General features: G+C 40.3%; 1 protein-coding gene and 1 long non-coding RNA gene across 2 annotated transcripts; both read right to left on the reverse strand.

Annotated features, from left to right (window-relative positions):
• Positions 1 to 6,445: 6,445 nt before the first annotated feature.
• On the reverse strand, positions 6,446 to 6,830 carry LOC121802653. Its single transcript, XR_006050828.1, has 3 exons — positions 6,796 to 6,830; positions 6,597 to 6,712; positions 6,446 to 6,502 (listed from the first exon to the last, which is right to left on the reverse strand). It is a non-coding gene; the product is annotated as an uncharacterized LOC121802653 (long non-coding RNA).
• Positions 6,831 to 7,337: 507 nt separating this feature from the next.
• On the reverse strand, positions 7,338 to 10,391 carry LOC121802651 (serine/threonine-protein phosphatase 7 long form homolog). Its single transcript, XM_042202331.1, has 5 exons — positions 10,358 to 10,391; positions 10,195 to 10,282; positions 9,662 to 10,108; positions 9,328 to 9,565; positions 7,338 to 7,474 (listed from the first exon to the last, which is right to left on the reverse strand). Exons 1-5 carry the CDS (start codon positions 10,387 to 10,389, stop codon positions 7,443 to 7,445), a joined length of 837 nt encoding a protein of 278 aa, XP_042058265.1. The 5' UTR covers positions 10,390 to 10,391; the 3' UTR covers positions 7,338 to 7,442.
• Positions 10,392 to 13,234: the final 2,843 nt, after the last annotated feature.

A 13,234-nucleotide genomic window follows, 5' to 3' on the forward strand; every position in this document is an offset into this window, starting at 1 on the left:
TCATCATATCATTGAAGAGTGGTGAAGAATAGAGCACGTTCAAGTCGTTGTTGGATCTGGAAACACCGAAATATGCATGCCAAATCCATAGGAGGTAGTCGGCGACCGCCTCAAGGATAAGTGTTGGGCCGCCGCCTTTGTGACCGCTTAAGTGTTGCCCCCTCCAAGCAGTCGGGCAATTCTTCCACCTCCAATGCATGCAGTTAATGTTGCCAAGCATGCCGGGAAAGCCATGGACTGATTCGTGAAGATGAAGCAACCTTTGGCAATCATCGGTGGTGGGTACCCGAAGGAATTCATCACCGAAGGCAGAACGAATGCCATCGCAAAAAAATTTTAGACAAAGAATTCCAGTGGACTCACCGATATGCAAATACTCATCGAAGAGGTCGGCCGTTTGCCAGTAGCGAGTTGTCGGATGGCACACGTACACTACTGCAACGGCGTGATACTTTGTCGGCCGGTTGCATCTGGACCTGTTTGGAAGAATTCAACACGTGCGGACAATGTGTTGGCAGTTCGCATAAACAAGCGCTTTGACATGCGAAAACGGCGCCTGAAGTAATCTTCCGGAAACCGCGGCTGGTCGGCAAAATAGTCGGCAATGAGCCTTTTGTGGGCTCCCTCCCGGTCAACGAGCTATTTTTTATCATTTTTAAAAATTAAATACCATTTTTAATTAAAAAAAATTCAAAGGCAACGGCTATGCCTTTGCCCAATCGCGTGCCGCCACGTCGCCTGCTCGCTGGCACGGACGTGCTCTTCGCCGCGGGCATCGCCGTGCCAGCGGCGCGAGCGCAGCGGCGGTGGAGCTTGTCCGTGCCAGCAGCACGGACGGACGCCGTCCGTCCACTGCTGCGCATGCTCTAATACGTCCGTCCGTGCTGTGCATGCTCTAATACTTATACTAATTAAGTGCACATATGATAGGAAAGATAAACAAACAAAACATGATAATAACATACTACTCCCCCCGTCCCACATAATTTGGGACACTTTGACCGGGCACGGGTTTTAAGAAATGTAATGAAAAGTGAGTTGAAAAAGTGAGTGGAATGTGAGTCCTACTTTTATATATTAGTTTTATAATTAAATGTGAGTAGGAATGAGTTAGTGGAATGTGAGGTCCACTACCAAAAATGGTAAAAGTGAAATGGGTCAAATTATGTGGGACGTCCCGAAATGGAAAACTGGGTCAAATTATGTGGGACGGATGGAGTACTACATTTTAAGTTATTTTTAGTTATATAAATTTAACATCTATCCTACCAAACTGCCCTTGATTATAATTATTTATGTATTAGTTATTAGTTATTATTATTATTATTATTATTATTATTATTATTATTATTATTATTATTATTATTGCTTTTGTTATATCCTCGGTTCATAATTTATTAAGTAAATTTTGATGTAATATTTGAAATTACGGATCATATTGTATGTTGTACTATTTTAATTTGCAATTTAAAAGAGTAAAATTTGTAATATAATGGTCGGTTTTTTTACCCGAATCGGCTGTTGTTTTCCACTATAGCCCGCCACGCCTGACACCTAGCCCTGCACACCTTGACTCCCATGAAACCACTGGTTAAGTGGCAGACCCGTAACTAGATCGCCAGAATTGTTAAAACGTTCTGTTTGAACCTTCATATGTTAGTTCTGGTTGTGAATCGTAGTCGGCGATTCCAAACCAGTGGTCTGATTAAAACCACCCATCTTTATATGCATGTGGTAGAGTATAGGAGTTTTACGTGTATTACAGTGCAAAATGTATTGTATCAGGTATAATACTACTACCTCCGTCCCACATTTAGTGTGAGCACGTGTTTTAAGAAATATAAAGAAAAGTGGGTTGAATAAGTTAGTGGATTATGAGTCTCACTCATATATATTAGTTTTATAATAAAATGTCAATATAATTAGTTGGTGGAATGTGAGGTCTACTTACCATTTATGGTAAAAGTGAAATGTGACTCTTATTGTGGAACAGATCAAAATAGTAAAATATGATATTTATTGTGGGACAGAGGTAGCATATAGTACTAGTAAAAAATACATTGATTCCTTTTATCATGCTTTTGGTAAGGGGAATATAATTTTCTTGGTCACAGATATTTCAATTTCAACCAAGTCTTCTTTGCTTGTTTACATGGGTGTGTATAAATTTCAATAAAGTTGATGGAGCCATTAACATAAGTGGTTTTCCTTTTCCAACAATAGACTGAAAAGGAAGTATCAATGTTGATTTTATTTACTTTGCGACATTTTGAAAGCTAGCTAGTCTCTAAATAGCTTAAGATTTATTTATGGATTTCACAATAGAAAATATTTCCAATAGCAATAGGGCATTTTACAAATTACTAATGTTGTAGTAGTTGTTTCATTTCTTGTGATCGATGTCACTGATTATAGATTATAATTGTGGATATATTCACTCACTGTTCACATAATTAAGTGAAATACATGGCCTTAAGTTTTTTTTAACTCGTTATAAGGATATTGGCTACGTTTACGAGCACAACACAAATTACACAATAGTAATTTGTCCAACCACACCCATAAGCATGAAACACAATATATACACCAAGTACAATTTTAAAGTTTTAATTTTTTCTGATTCATTATTAATTCATTTAATTAGTAATTCTATTTTTTCACTAAATAAATATACGATATAACAAGGAAAATTACACATTTTAAATTCAAAAACCAATTAATTAAAATAAAAATTATATACTTAAAATCATAAAATTATTTAATAAAAATTGAAAAGTTACATAATTAAAATCCTAAATCTACTTAAATAAAATTAAATAAAAAAATGATTTCAAATTAAAATAAATAAATAAATGTACAAAAACGATGCCCAGTCATTGGCCGCAACACAAAAGTGGTGCGTGCACTCTTGTCCATGGGCGGGTGACGTGCGTGTGCGTGTGATCACAATGAATACTGCTAGGAGCATCTTCAAGGAAAAAATGTAAACTGAGAAGATATATTTCTCATTTACCTTCTCAAAAAAAGTAATTATACATTCTTAAAAAGTTACGGACTCCAAGGAAAGAAGGTAAATTGAAAAAACAAATTTTTTTTTTTACCTTTTGTCTTTTGTACCAATAAGAGGTAAAGATACTTTTTAAAAATAAAATAAGGTATAATACCTCCCCAAATACTTTTTCCATTGAAATATGAAATTTTATGAAAAATAGATAAATATGATAGTTATTCTCTTTACCTCTTAATTTACTCTCTCGAACATGCTCGGGTGGATGCGTAGATGGTTAACTCTTAAACTAATTCAATAAGATTTTGGGCTTCATTTGTTTTGTGGCAAAATATAAGGCGCAGAAACATGCAATAGAATAATTTTGGTTTCTTTGCTGGACTAGCGGACCCAAAAATGGTAAGGCCCAATTAGGATGGATAATAAGGTTGACCAATATAAAAATTACTAGTAATTCTTAAAAAAAATATGTGGTCTTGAATTTTATAATTATAGCAAATTTTGGTAATTAATATTAGTATATCCTTCATATAAATTGCAAGTAGAAAATATTATGAACTTTGTAACAAATTAATAATATTGGAATTATATTACTATTTGTTGATTCCAAATAAACAAAGACCTTAACCTTGATTAATTGGTTTGATTATCCTATATTGATAGATTTGAGGATTGATTCTTTTCGTAACTTGGATTTTGCGTATTATAGCATCATCTATAACGTGTTATACGTATAAAAATATTTATACACTATTATATCATCTTAAAACAACAAGTTCCTTCACTTTCTTACTCATCCTCTTCCACCACATTTTGCCTATTCTTTTCAAAAAAAAAAAATTCAGTAGACTACCTTAGATTTTCCTGCACTCCTGCTATACATTTTAAATATCCTCATGATTTCATCTGCGGTATACGAAACACAGAGATTGGGTTGGGAATCTCCGCTTTACCAAATATTTGTATAATTGCAGAAAAAAGGCGATTCCGTCGGCTTGGCAGCTCCCACACTTCGGCCCGACATTATATGGGGGGTTCAATCAGGGTATGCAGTAGCCCGTTAAGGGGAAGACCTTAACTCACTGGCTGCCAGAAGCCCATCTCCCAAGACCTCACACTTATGCCTGAGAGATAGAAGCAACTACACGACAGCAGTATGATTCAAACCAGGCTCATTGCAGCAAGATCTGCCCCTCCGTTGCCAACTGCGCTACGCCCCAGTGGGCACTAAATATTTGTATAATGTTAAGACATGTGGTAGACGACGAGCTGAGACAAGAAGAATATGAGTGTGTCAGTTGAGCCAACTCCAATATTTGACATATTGTTTGGGTCAAATACATAACTACTATTTAAATCTACTCATTGTCCTATACAATATGGAACATATTGCTGGAGGGACATATTGTAACGCCCCACTTTTTGGAACACTAATTTTCGAACCCTAAAGTACTTGCATTTAATGCTTTTAATGTCGCGAAGTCCAGGGATTTATTTGTCGAGTGGAACTGTTGTTGGATACTTTTCGTGACTTAATTTTTGAGTTGGAATTTTGACTGGGTCAACTTTGTTGAATATGTGACGTGGCTGATTTGAATAATTGATGTGGGGTGAAATTAAATGTTTGTGAATAATTGATAATTTATTAGAGCTAGAAATTGTGAAGTAAATCACAATGCGGATTTGAATAATTCCTTTCCGTGAGGAATATCTATTGGACTCGATTCCGTGTTGGATCCGATAAATCAAATAATATAAGAATCCAGTCCGTGATAAATAAATTGTGGGCTGCATAATTTAATTAAAATACAAAGAACCGTGAACTAAACAAATCAATCCTCTTCCTGTTGACTTGGTCACCAAGTCGATAATTCAATTTAATTAAAGATTTCTCGGAGATTTTCCTCCTCCGTGATGAGATATTCCTCCTCCGTGATCTGCAAATAAAATATTAAACAAATTCAATTTTAAAAAAAAGGAATTTCGAAATTTCCCCTCAATCCACGATGATATGAGGTCTTTCTTCTTTTGTGCTAAGAGAGTAATGGAATTCCAATTTAATGAAGGAGAATAGATTCATTCTAATTGAGGGAGTGACGCATAATGATTGTGCGTCGTTCTTAATGAAACGCATAACCATTATGCGTCGTTAAATAATGACGCATAAGGATTATGCGTCGCTTAACGACGCATAAGGGTTGTGCGTCGCTCATGAACGACGCACATTGGTTATGCGTCGTTAAGGCGGCTTTTATCTGCCTCCAGTCACACGCAGATCACAGAACGCACCTTCATACACTTTCAATTCCTCTATCTCGGCGATTTCCGGCGTTTTCTGGCAATTTCCGGCGATTTCTCCATAAGATCCGGTAATTTGTTCATCAATTTAGCTACATTCATCATTATTCATGTTTATTGTGCTTTCATTTGTTAGTTTTACCCAATTTATACAAATTAGGGCTTGTAGGAAAATGTCCATAATTGTCGTTGGTTTATATGTTTTTGATGCAGAAATCATGCAAGTATTTGTGAGTTTGTATTGGGGTGGTAGAGTAGTTCAACTACCACATATGGGTATTGGTTATGACCCACCTCGTGCGAGGAGCTCCATTATATTAAATTCATGTGTTTCCTATTATGAGTTGGTAGCAATGATTTGTGATGCGATGGGAATAGATATGAACCAACACACAATTGAATTATTATGGAGACAATGTATAGTCTATGGTTCCGGTATGAGTTATACATGTTCTGTGATTCGCAATGATGATAGTGTAATGTTTATGTTCAACAATGCTCAAAATTCAAGTGGGTGTATTGAATTATTTGTTGAGTATTCACCTGTGAGGAGTGAAGAAATCCCACCAGTTGTTGATTATGGTATTGGAGCATCTGCGAGGTTTGAACAAATGAGTTTTGAGTGTGGTATTGGATCATCTGCGAGGGTGGACCAAATGAATGAGCAGAGAGATGTTGTAGATGTTGTAGATGTTGTAGATGTTGCTGATGTTGGTGTTGGATTGAATGATGAGGTAGATGATGCAGATGATCTTGATGAGCCAAGGCCACTATCCGAGACAGAGCCAGACCCCGATCTCAGTGATGGTGATGGTGCTGATGATGTCGGTGCTAGTTCTGATGATGAGATAGTACCATGTAAACCTGTTATGCAAGGTGAACAACCACTTCCGGAATACAATCCTAATGGGTTTAGATTCTTTCGTGAATTACCAAGTCGTCCTTCTGGAGTATCGGATGATGTGGGAGGTAATGAACACAGCCTTTTGTATTGGAATGAGAATGAGCCGCATCGGATTGTGTTGGGAACAAAATTTGATTCCAAGCTACACGTGAAAACTGCTATAACTATGTGGAGTTTATGGAATGAAAAACAGTTTAAGGTTGTCGAGAGCAAATTAAGAAGGTGGCATGCTGTATGCAAATTTCCAGCAGGAACGACAGTCACAGGGGCAGGCATCATCAGCACCACCGATGCTGAAAAGGCGAGGGAATGTAAGTGGGAGGTTTCAGTTACACAAAGGTCGCATGACGATATGTGGGAAGTTAGGAAGTGGAAGAATCGACATACCTGTATAGGCCATCGTGCTAATAGAGATCATGCTAACTTTTCAGCCCCAATGATAGCTCTGTTGATTCGACATCATGTGCGACAATGTGCCGATTTCAAGGTCTTCTCAATAATAGCTGATATTCAAGACAGATTTGGTGTGTTAATCAGTTATAAGAAGGCGTGGTATGCAAAGAGAAAGGCTATAGAGTTTGTATACGGTGGATGGGAGGAGTCGTTTAGGCAGTTGCCAAGCTACATGTTTGAACTCCAGTCACAGAATATGGGCACAATTGTTGAGTGGAAGCATAACGATCTGTTGAGTCAGAGGCGTACAATGGTGTTCAACTATGTTTTCTGGGCATTTGGGCCTGCAATACATGCGTTCCAGAAGGCCGCACCGGTGTTAACAGTGGACGGGACTCACCTTCGAGGAAGATTTAAAGGTAAGTTGCTTGTTGCTTGTGGTTTTGATGCTAACAAGACATGCTTGCCTATTGCATATGCTGTGGTGGATGAAGAAACCAATGACAGTTGGTCGTGGTTTTTGGATCATGTCAGAACTCATGTAGTGAAATACGAGAGGGAGGTGTGCATTATATCAGATAGGCATAAAGGACTCTTGAATGCAATGGAGTCTGAAATCATGACTAGGGCCCCGCAGATACACCACAAATTTTGTTTGCTTCATGTGAGGGCAAATGTGTTGAAGAAGCACAAGGGCCCCAATGTGAAGGCCATTATATGGAAGTTGGGGGTCAGTTCTCAGGAACGTAAATTTGCCAGAAGACGTCGAGCACTATATGATGTCAACAGTGGTGCGGTTCGAATGCTGAATAGGATTACAAAAGAATGTTGGTCACTGTGCTACGATGGTGGACTTAGGTGGGGGGTGGCCACCACAAACATGTCGGAGTGCTACAATAACGTCTTGAGGGGTGTGAGAGAGTTGCCGATTAGAGCGTTGGTTGATTTGACATTTTGGAGGACGGTAAAATGGTGGGCGGAGAAGAAGACAACAATAGAACACACCGAAGGTGAATTAACCCCATGGGCGAGGGACAGACTTGCTAAGAATGACTCAAAGGGGCGAAAACATTACATCACTGTCATTGACCGAGATCTAGGGAAGTACCATGTCCGAACTCGAGGAAGAATCGTACAAGGAGTGTCAAAGGGCAACAATGTTCAAATAGTCAGGTATTTGGAATCGAGTTGCAGTTGTGGTAAGTGGCAGATGTGGAGAATCCCTTGTTCGCATGCTTGTGCGGTTGCTAGAGACAGAGGTCATGTTATGATTGACCTGATAGATGAGAAGTACTACCTAGGTACATGGAGATCACAGTACTATAGTGAAGTTTCATTTGATGCACCAAGACATGAAGAGTATTGGGTTGCACCTTCATGGAAATTGTGCATCACCCCTCAGCAGTTGATTCCTAGAACGCGTGGCCGAGTTAGAAGAAGGAGGATACTTAATCAAATGGATGTCCAGGAGGAGGATGAACCGAGAGCTCCCCGTCGTTGCAGAAATTGCGGGATAGAGGGGCATGACCGAAGAAATTGCTCAGCCGGTGCCGTTCAGTAAAGTCATGGTAGCCATTTGCATCTGAACTTGTGTATTTGAGATGTTATGTATGTATCAACATTTGTGAGATGTTGTCGACATTTATGATGTGTTTTATTATGTCTAGACTAAAAATTTTGTAACATTATGTGTTTCAAAAAGCCACACACAACCCGGAAAAAATGTTCAAAAATGTGAATTCAGTGTAGAAACGAAATTCACTTGGTGACGCATAAGCATTATGCGTCACCAATAAACGACGCATAACACTTATGCGTTACCAAGTAACGACGCATAAGAGTTATGCGTCACCAAATAGAGACGCATAATAGTTATGCGTCACAAAAGCAATTTCGTTCAGCACTGTTTAGTCCAGAAACTTCGCCCGGTCGGGCGATTTACGTGCCTAAAATGCCCGATCGGGCGATTTTATGATTCAAAATTTGTTATTTGTTTCATAATACGGTTTATATTTGGTATTCGTTTATATTTGTAACCGAATTTTATATCAAAATCATAATACTGATTTATCAAAATCATAATACTTCGCTCGGTCATATGTTGATATTCGTTTATATTTGTTTATCAAAATCATAATACTGTTCATTCAACCATAGCAAAATAATATTTGTTGATCCTATTTTTCATCACATAAAAAATAATCAACCACAACCTGTTTCAATAGACACAAATACTGACATATGCCCGAAATCTATCTAGATGGAGGCGTGAACTTTGTCGGAGCCTTCCCTTTGTTCTTCCTTGTTGAGAAGCCCCTGAATACATTCTGCATAGCCCGGCCAATCGTACTTGATGATCGTGAGGATCCCGCGGTCGGTGGTCGGAATATTACTTCGTCATGTTCCTCCCCGCCCTCTTCTTCCGGACCCTCTTCTTCCTGACCCTCTTCTTCCCCTCCCTCTTCTTCCGGACCCTCTTCTTCCTGACCCTCTTCTTCCCCCACACGATCCATAAATTGATAATTCTGAAAGTACGTGTCACGTCCTTGTTGAGATGCATCCCAATCAGACACACCTCCAAAGAATGAATCACATGACGCGCGTGCTCCCCATTGCGAGGGCTCAATGCTTGCACCACTCAACTGAGACCATCCTGGGGGATCGTACTCCGGACTCAAGGGCTCTGGTACCGCATACTCAGGTTGCGGTTGCTGCTGCTGCGCCAACCTATGCTGTCGTGTAATCCCGTGCCCACCCGTCCGGACACCCGGCAGTCCATGACGAAGAGAAGTTGGTGGGCGTGGCGGCACGACCACATTTTGCCGTTGAGAAGATGGATACTCCATCGCATCAGCATGGTTCATCGCACGAAGTGCCGAAGCAGCCATGTCTCGAATCTGAATGAACCGAGGGTCTGTGTCATGCTCAGAGGTCAAATGCCATATCCCCTGAAGGGTCTCAACCTAGATAACAAAAATACAAATGACATCATACCACTTGGAGCAATACAAACTTTAAACTAAACTAAAGACGTTTTTATATACAAAAACATCACATACCGCCAATAAATTAGAAGAGGCTGCCTCGTTCATCCCGTCAGTTGACTGTGTCCCAGGTTGAACTAGGTACGACACGGTGATCCTATTGTACCACGCCATATAACCCGGATTAATGCGACCACCTAGTGTCGCCGTTGCGTGGTCAAAAGTTGCTTGGAACCTGTCGTGGCGCAAGTCCCATTCATCAATGAAGAACTTATGTACCTTAGCCCAATCAGCGCCCTTCCTCCCACGGCGATGACTTTTACTCAAATGGCCGGAGCTATGTAGCATCCTATCACAGTACTGAGGAATACGCTGGTAGCGGTTAAATTGTCGACAAACGCGTCCAGCCTCGTGTGCCTCGACAAATGACCAGCACACCAAATAAGTATCGCACAAGTAGGATGCAGTCGAATCAATGCAGTACTCAGGGAGGATACAGTCTGCATAGGGTGTCCACAGAAACTACAAACAAATAAAATAAAAAACACAATTAATTTCATACTATAGTAAGTAAATTCATTAATTAAGACAACACAAATAAATTTCACCTGGCCAGGACGGATCAGTGATAACTGATCACGATAATGAGCTACTGAATGTCGGGGCGCATTTCCAATTTCAGTAACTCCGTGCCACCTATACATAATATTAATGTCAAAAGTTATCAACAAAACACATAATTATGTGAGTTAATTTAAACAAAAACATTACTTGGCTCCGCACGGGGTATACGGCGTGTGCATAGGCGATATCAAGAAGGCTGGCCTCAATGTAGGCATTCTTTCCCAGGCCCACAGCTGCAAGAGAACCATAGGTCCACCGACATCTCTTCTCTGTCTGCCTACAGAAGCCTCGCACAAATAATGATACAGGTATGCTAACGCAGCACTACCCCAACTGATATTAGCCACATCTTCCGGATCGTCTAAGGCATTTAACCACATAAAGGGGACCTTGCACCCTGTGGTGTCCGGTAAAATAAGCCCCCCTAACAGGATCAGAGCATGTATGCGTGCTCTTTGAATGTATGCATACACAGGCAGCCCATCACCCAACGGCATCGTCGCTTGGTGGATCAGAGACGTCATCAACAAACCACCGTGCTTCGTTTCGGTTTCTGAGTCAGGTATCCATCCCAACAAATCTCTACACTTGCTGGACCAATCTTCAAATCCAACAGGGTAGTCACGGCCAGTGAAAGCACGACCGTCTGCTCTCAAACCCCACAGGCTTTGCACATCCTGTAAGGTAACAGTAACTTCCCCAACTGGAAGGTGGAAACAGTGTGTCTCAGGCCTCCAGCGCTCGATCAAGGCAGTTATTAGCTCATTGTCCATCCTCATCGGTCTTCCACATTCAACCACGCCTCTGAACCCCCATACACCTAGCCAATACATCACATTTTCATGTATAGGCAATGCCCACACCTTACTCTCCGTCCTACGACTTCTCAACACATTTGTTGTGCCATTCGCCAACAACGAGCTTGAAATGTGTTCGCTCTGATGAAACAGTAGTGATGGATCCTCAGGTCCATAGCATAACTGTTGTTCGGAACTTGCAGATGCCATCTACTTCAAAACATTCACCCATGCTTCAAATTTTTTCATAACAACTCAACAATCAACAAGCTAACTAAATTGCAACTTAGGGGCACAATATATGCATAAAATCGCCCACCAAAAGGGGCACAATTACAAAAACTTAATCAATTGCTACTACCCATTCAATTATATGCATATGAAATACCCAAATTACGGAAAATCGACCAACAAATCCAACAATTTCATCATAAACGCTAATTTTGCTAAATTAAATCCAGATGAAATACACAAATTACGGAAAGTCGTCCAAAAATTCCATCAATTTCATCATAACCCATAATTTCATCATAATCGCTACTTATATGCAACAAAACAACACAAAAATACCAAAAATCCATCAATTTAATCAAAAACCCTACTTTTACTAAATAACGGAAAACCTGCCCAAATTAAACATTAAAGGATGTATTTAGCCAAATTGAAGAACAATTACCGGAAAATGGTTGCAAAATGGTGGTAATTCGCCGGATTTTGCTCGGATTCGTCGGAAATCGCCTGCCTCGCCTGCTTCGCCTCTTTCGTCGCGTTTCTGCCTGATTCTGCCTTCTGCCCGTTTTAAAACTCAACTAACGACGCATAAGTATTATGCGTCGCTAACTAAAGACGCATAAGAGTTATGCGTCGCTATTAAACGACGCATAAGTATTATGCGTCTCTAATAAACGACGCATAAGTGTTATGCGTCTCTAATAAACGACGCACAATGGTTATGCGTCATTAACTAACGACGCACAATGATTATGCGTCGTTTAATAGCGACGCATAAGGATTATGCGTCTTTTTGTTAGTGACGCATAAGAGTTATGCGTCACTCCCTGAAGCGGAATACGACTAATGCTCTTCATTAAAATGGAATTCCATTAAAATCCTTTACCAAAAAAAGAATTGATCCTCTATATCATTCACTCGAAGTCAGTTTCTTTCTCCTATTCGTTCTCTACATCAGGAAAACAAGCTTCAATCTTTCAAGGTAATCTCACAAACTTCTCTCCATGTCACGTGATTCGAAACCAACTCATTTAATTTTCTGGCAGAAATCGAGAACCAAATTCGAGAGAGGGAGATACCTGTTGTTCTTTCGAAATCTGTTCAAGGTATACTTCCTACCCAATTTTAAACGTGATTAAACGCATTATCAATAATTGAGTTTCTACCATACTTTAACAAGTGTTCATGAAGACTGCTCCGTAGCTTCGGTTGCCGACCAAATTCTCTCTTAGTTTAGGATAATGTAATTGCAGAACTTCACATAAAACGTAATCGAAGCAACCAAATTAAAGATCGAACCTGTAAAGAATTGAAATTAAGTTAAGAACTTACCTTGGGGTGTTCGGGCGAATCGGAGCTGACCGACGGGGACCGCTGACGAATCGGCGGAGAAGCCGACGACCGACGGCAGCAGAAATCAGTGGCGACGGTGGCAGCAGCCCGGCTCTGTGCAGCGGCGACAGCAACGTCTTCCCGACGAGACAGCAGCGGCGTCGCGTCTCCCAGCAGCGACGGCGGCGGATCCCAGCGACGAGCAGCAGCAGCGGCGGTTCAGGCGGAGCAGCCATGGCTGGTGGAACCGCGCCTTCCATCTCCCGGCTGTGGAATCATCGGACATTGCTGCCATGGTTGTGCAGTAATATTAGAGATGGAGACGGCGACGGAGAATTTTGGGGGAATTTCTTCAATTTCTGTCGAGATAGGGAGAATTAAAGAGTTGAGAGAGAAGAAGTTTGGGGCGTGAAGGAGGGAGGAGGATAAGTGGGCCTCTTTTGTTTTTTTTGAAATGGGCCTCACTAATTTAAATTGGGGTAATTTATTTAAGTTTGGGCTCCCTTTTATTTTTGTTTGGGCTTTAAGTTTTAATTGGAGATATAAGGTGGGGAAATAATTAAGCTTTGGGGCTTTTAAATAAATCTTTGGGGCCGATAATTAATCGTGATGAAATTATTTAATTAAATCCCAAATTAATTATGAAGTATGAATAATTTATCTC

The sequence above is a fragment of the Salvia splendens genome, chromosome 5, assembly GCF_004379255.2.
Source record: "Salvia splendens isolate huo1 chromosome 5, SspV2, whole genome shotgun sequence".
Taxonomy (NCBI): Eukaryota; Viridiplantae; Streptophyta; class Magnoliopsida; order Lamiales; family Lamiaceae; genus Salvia; species Salvia splendens.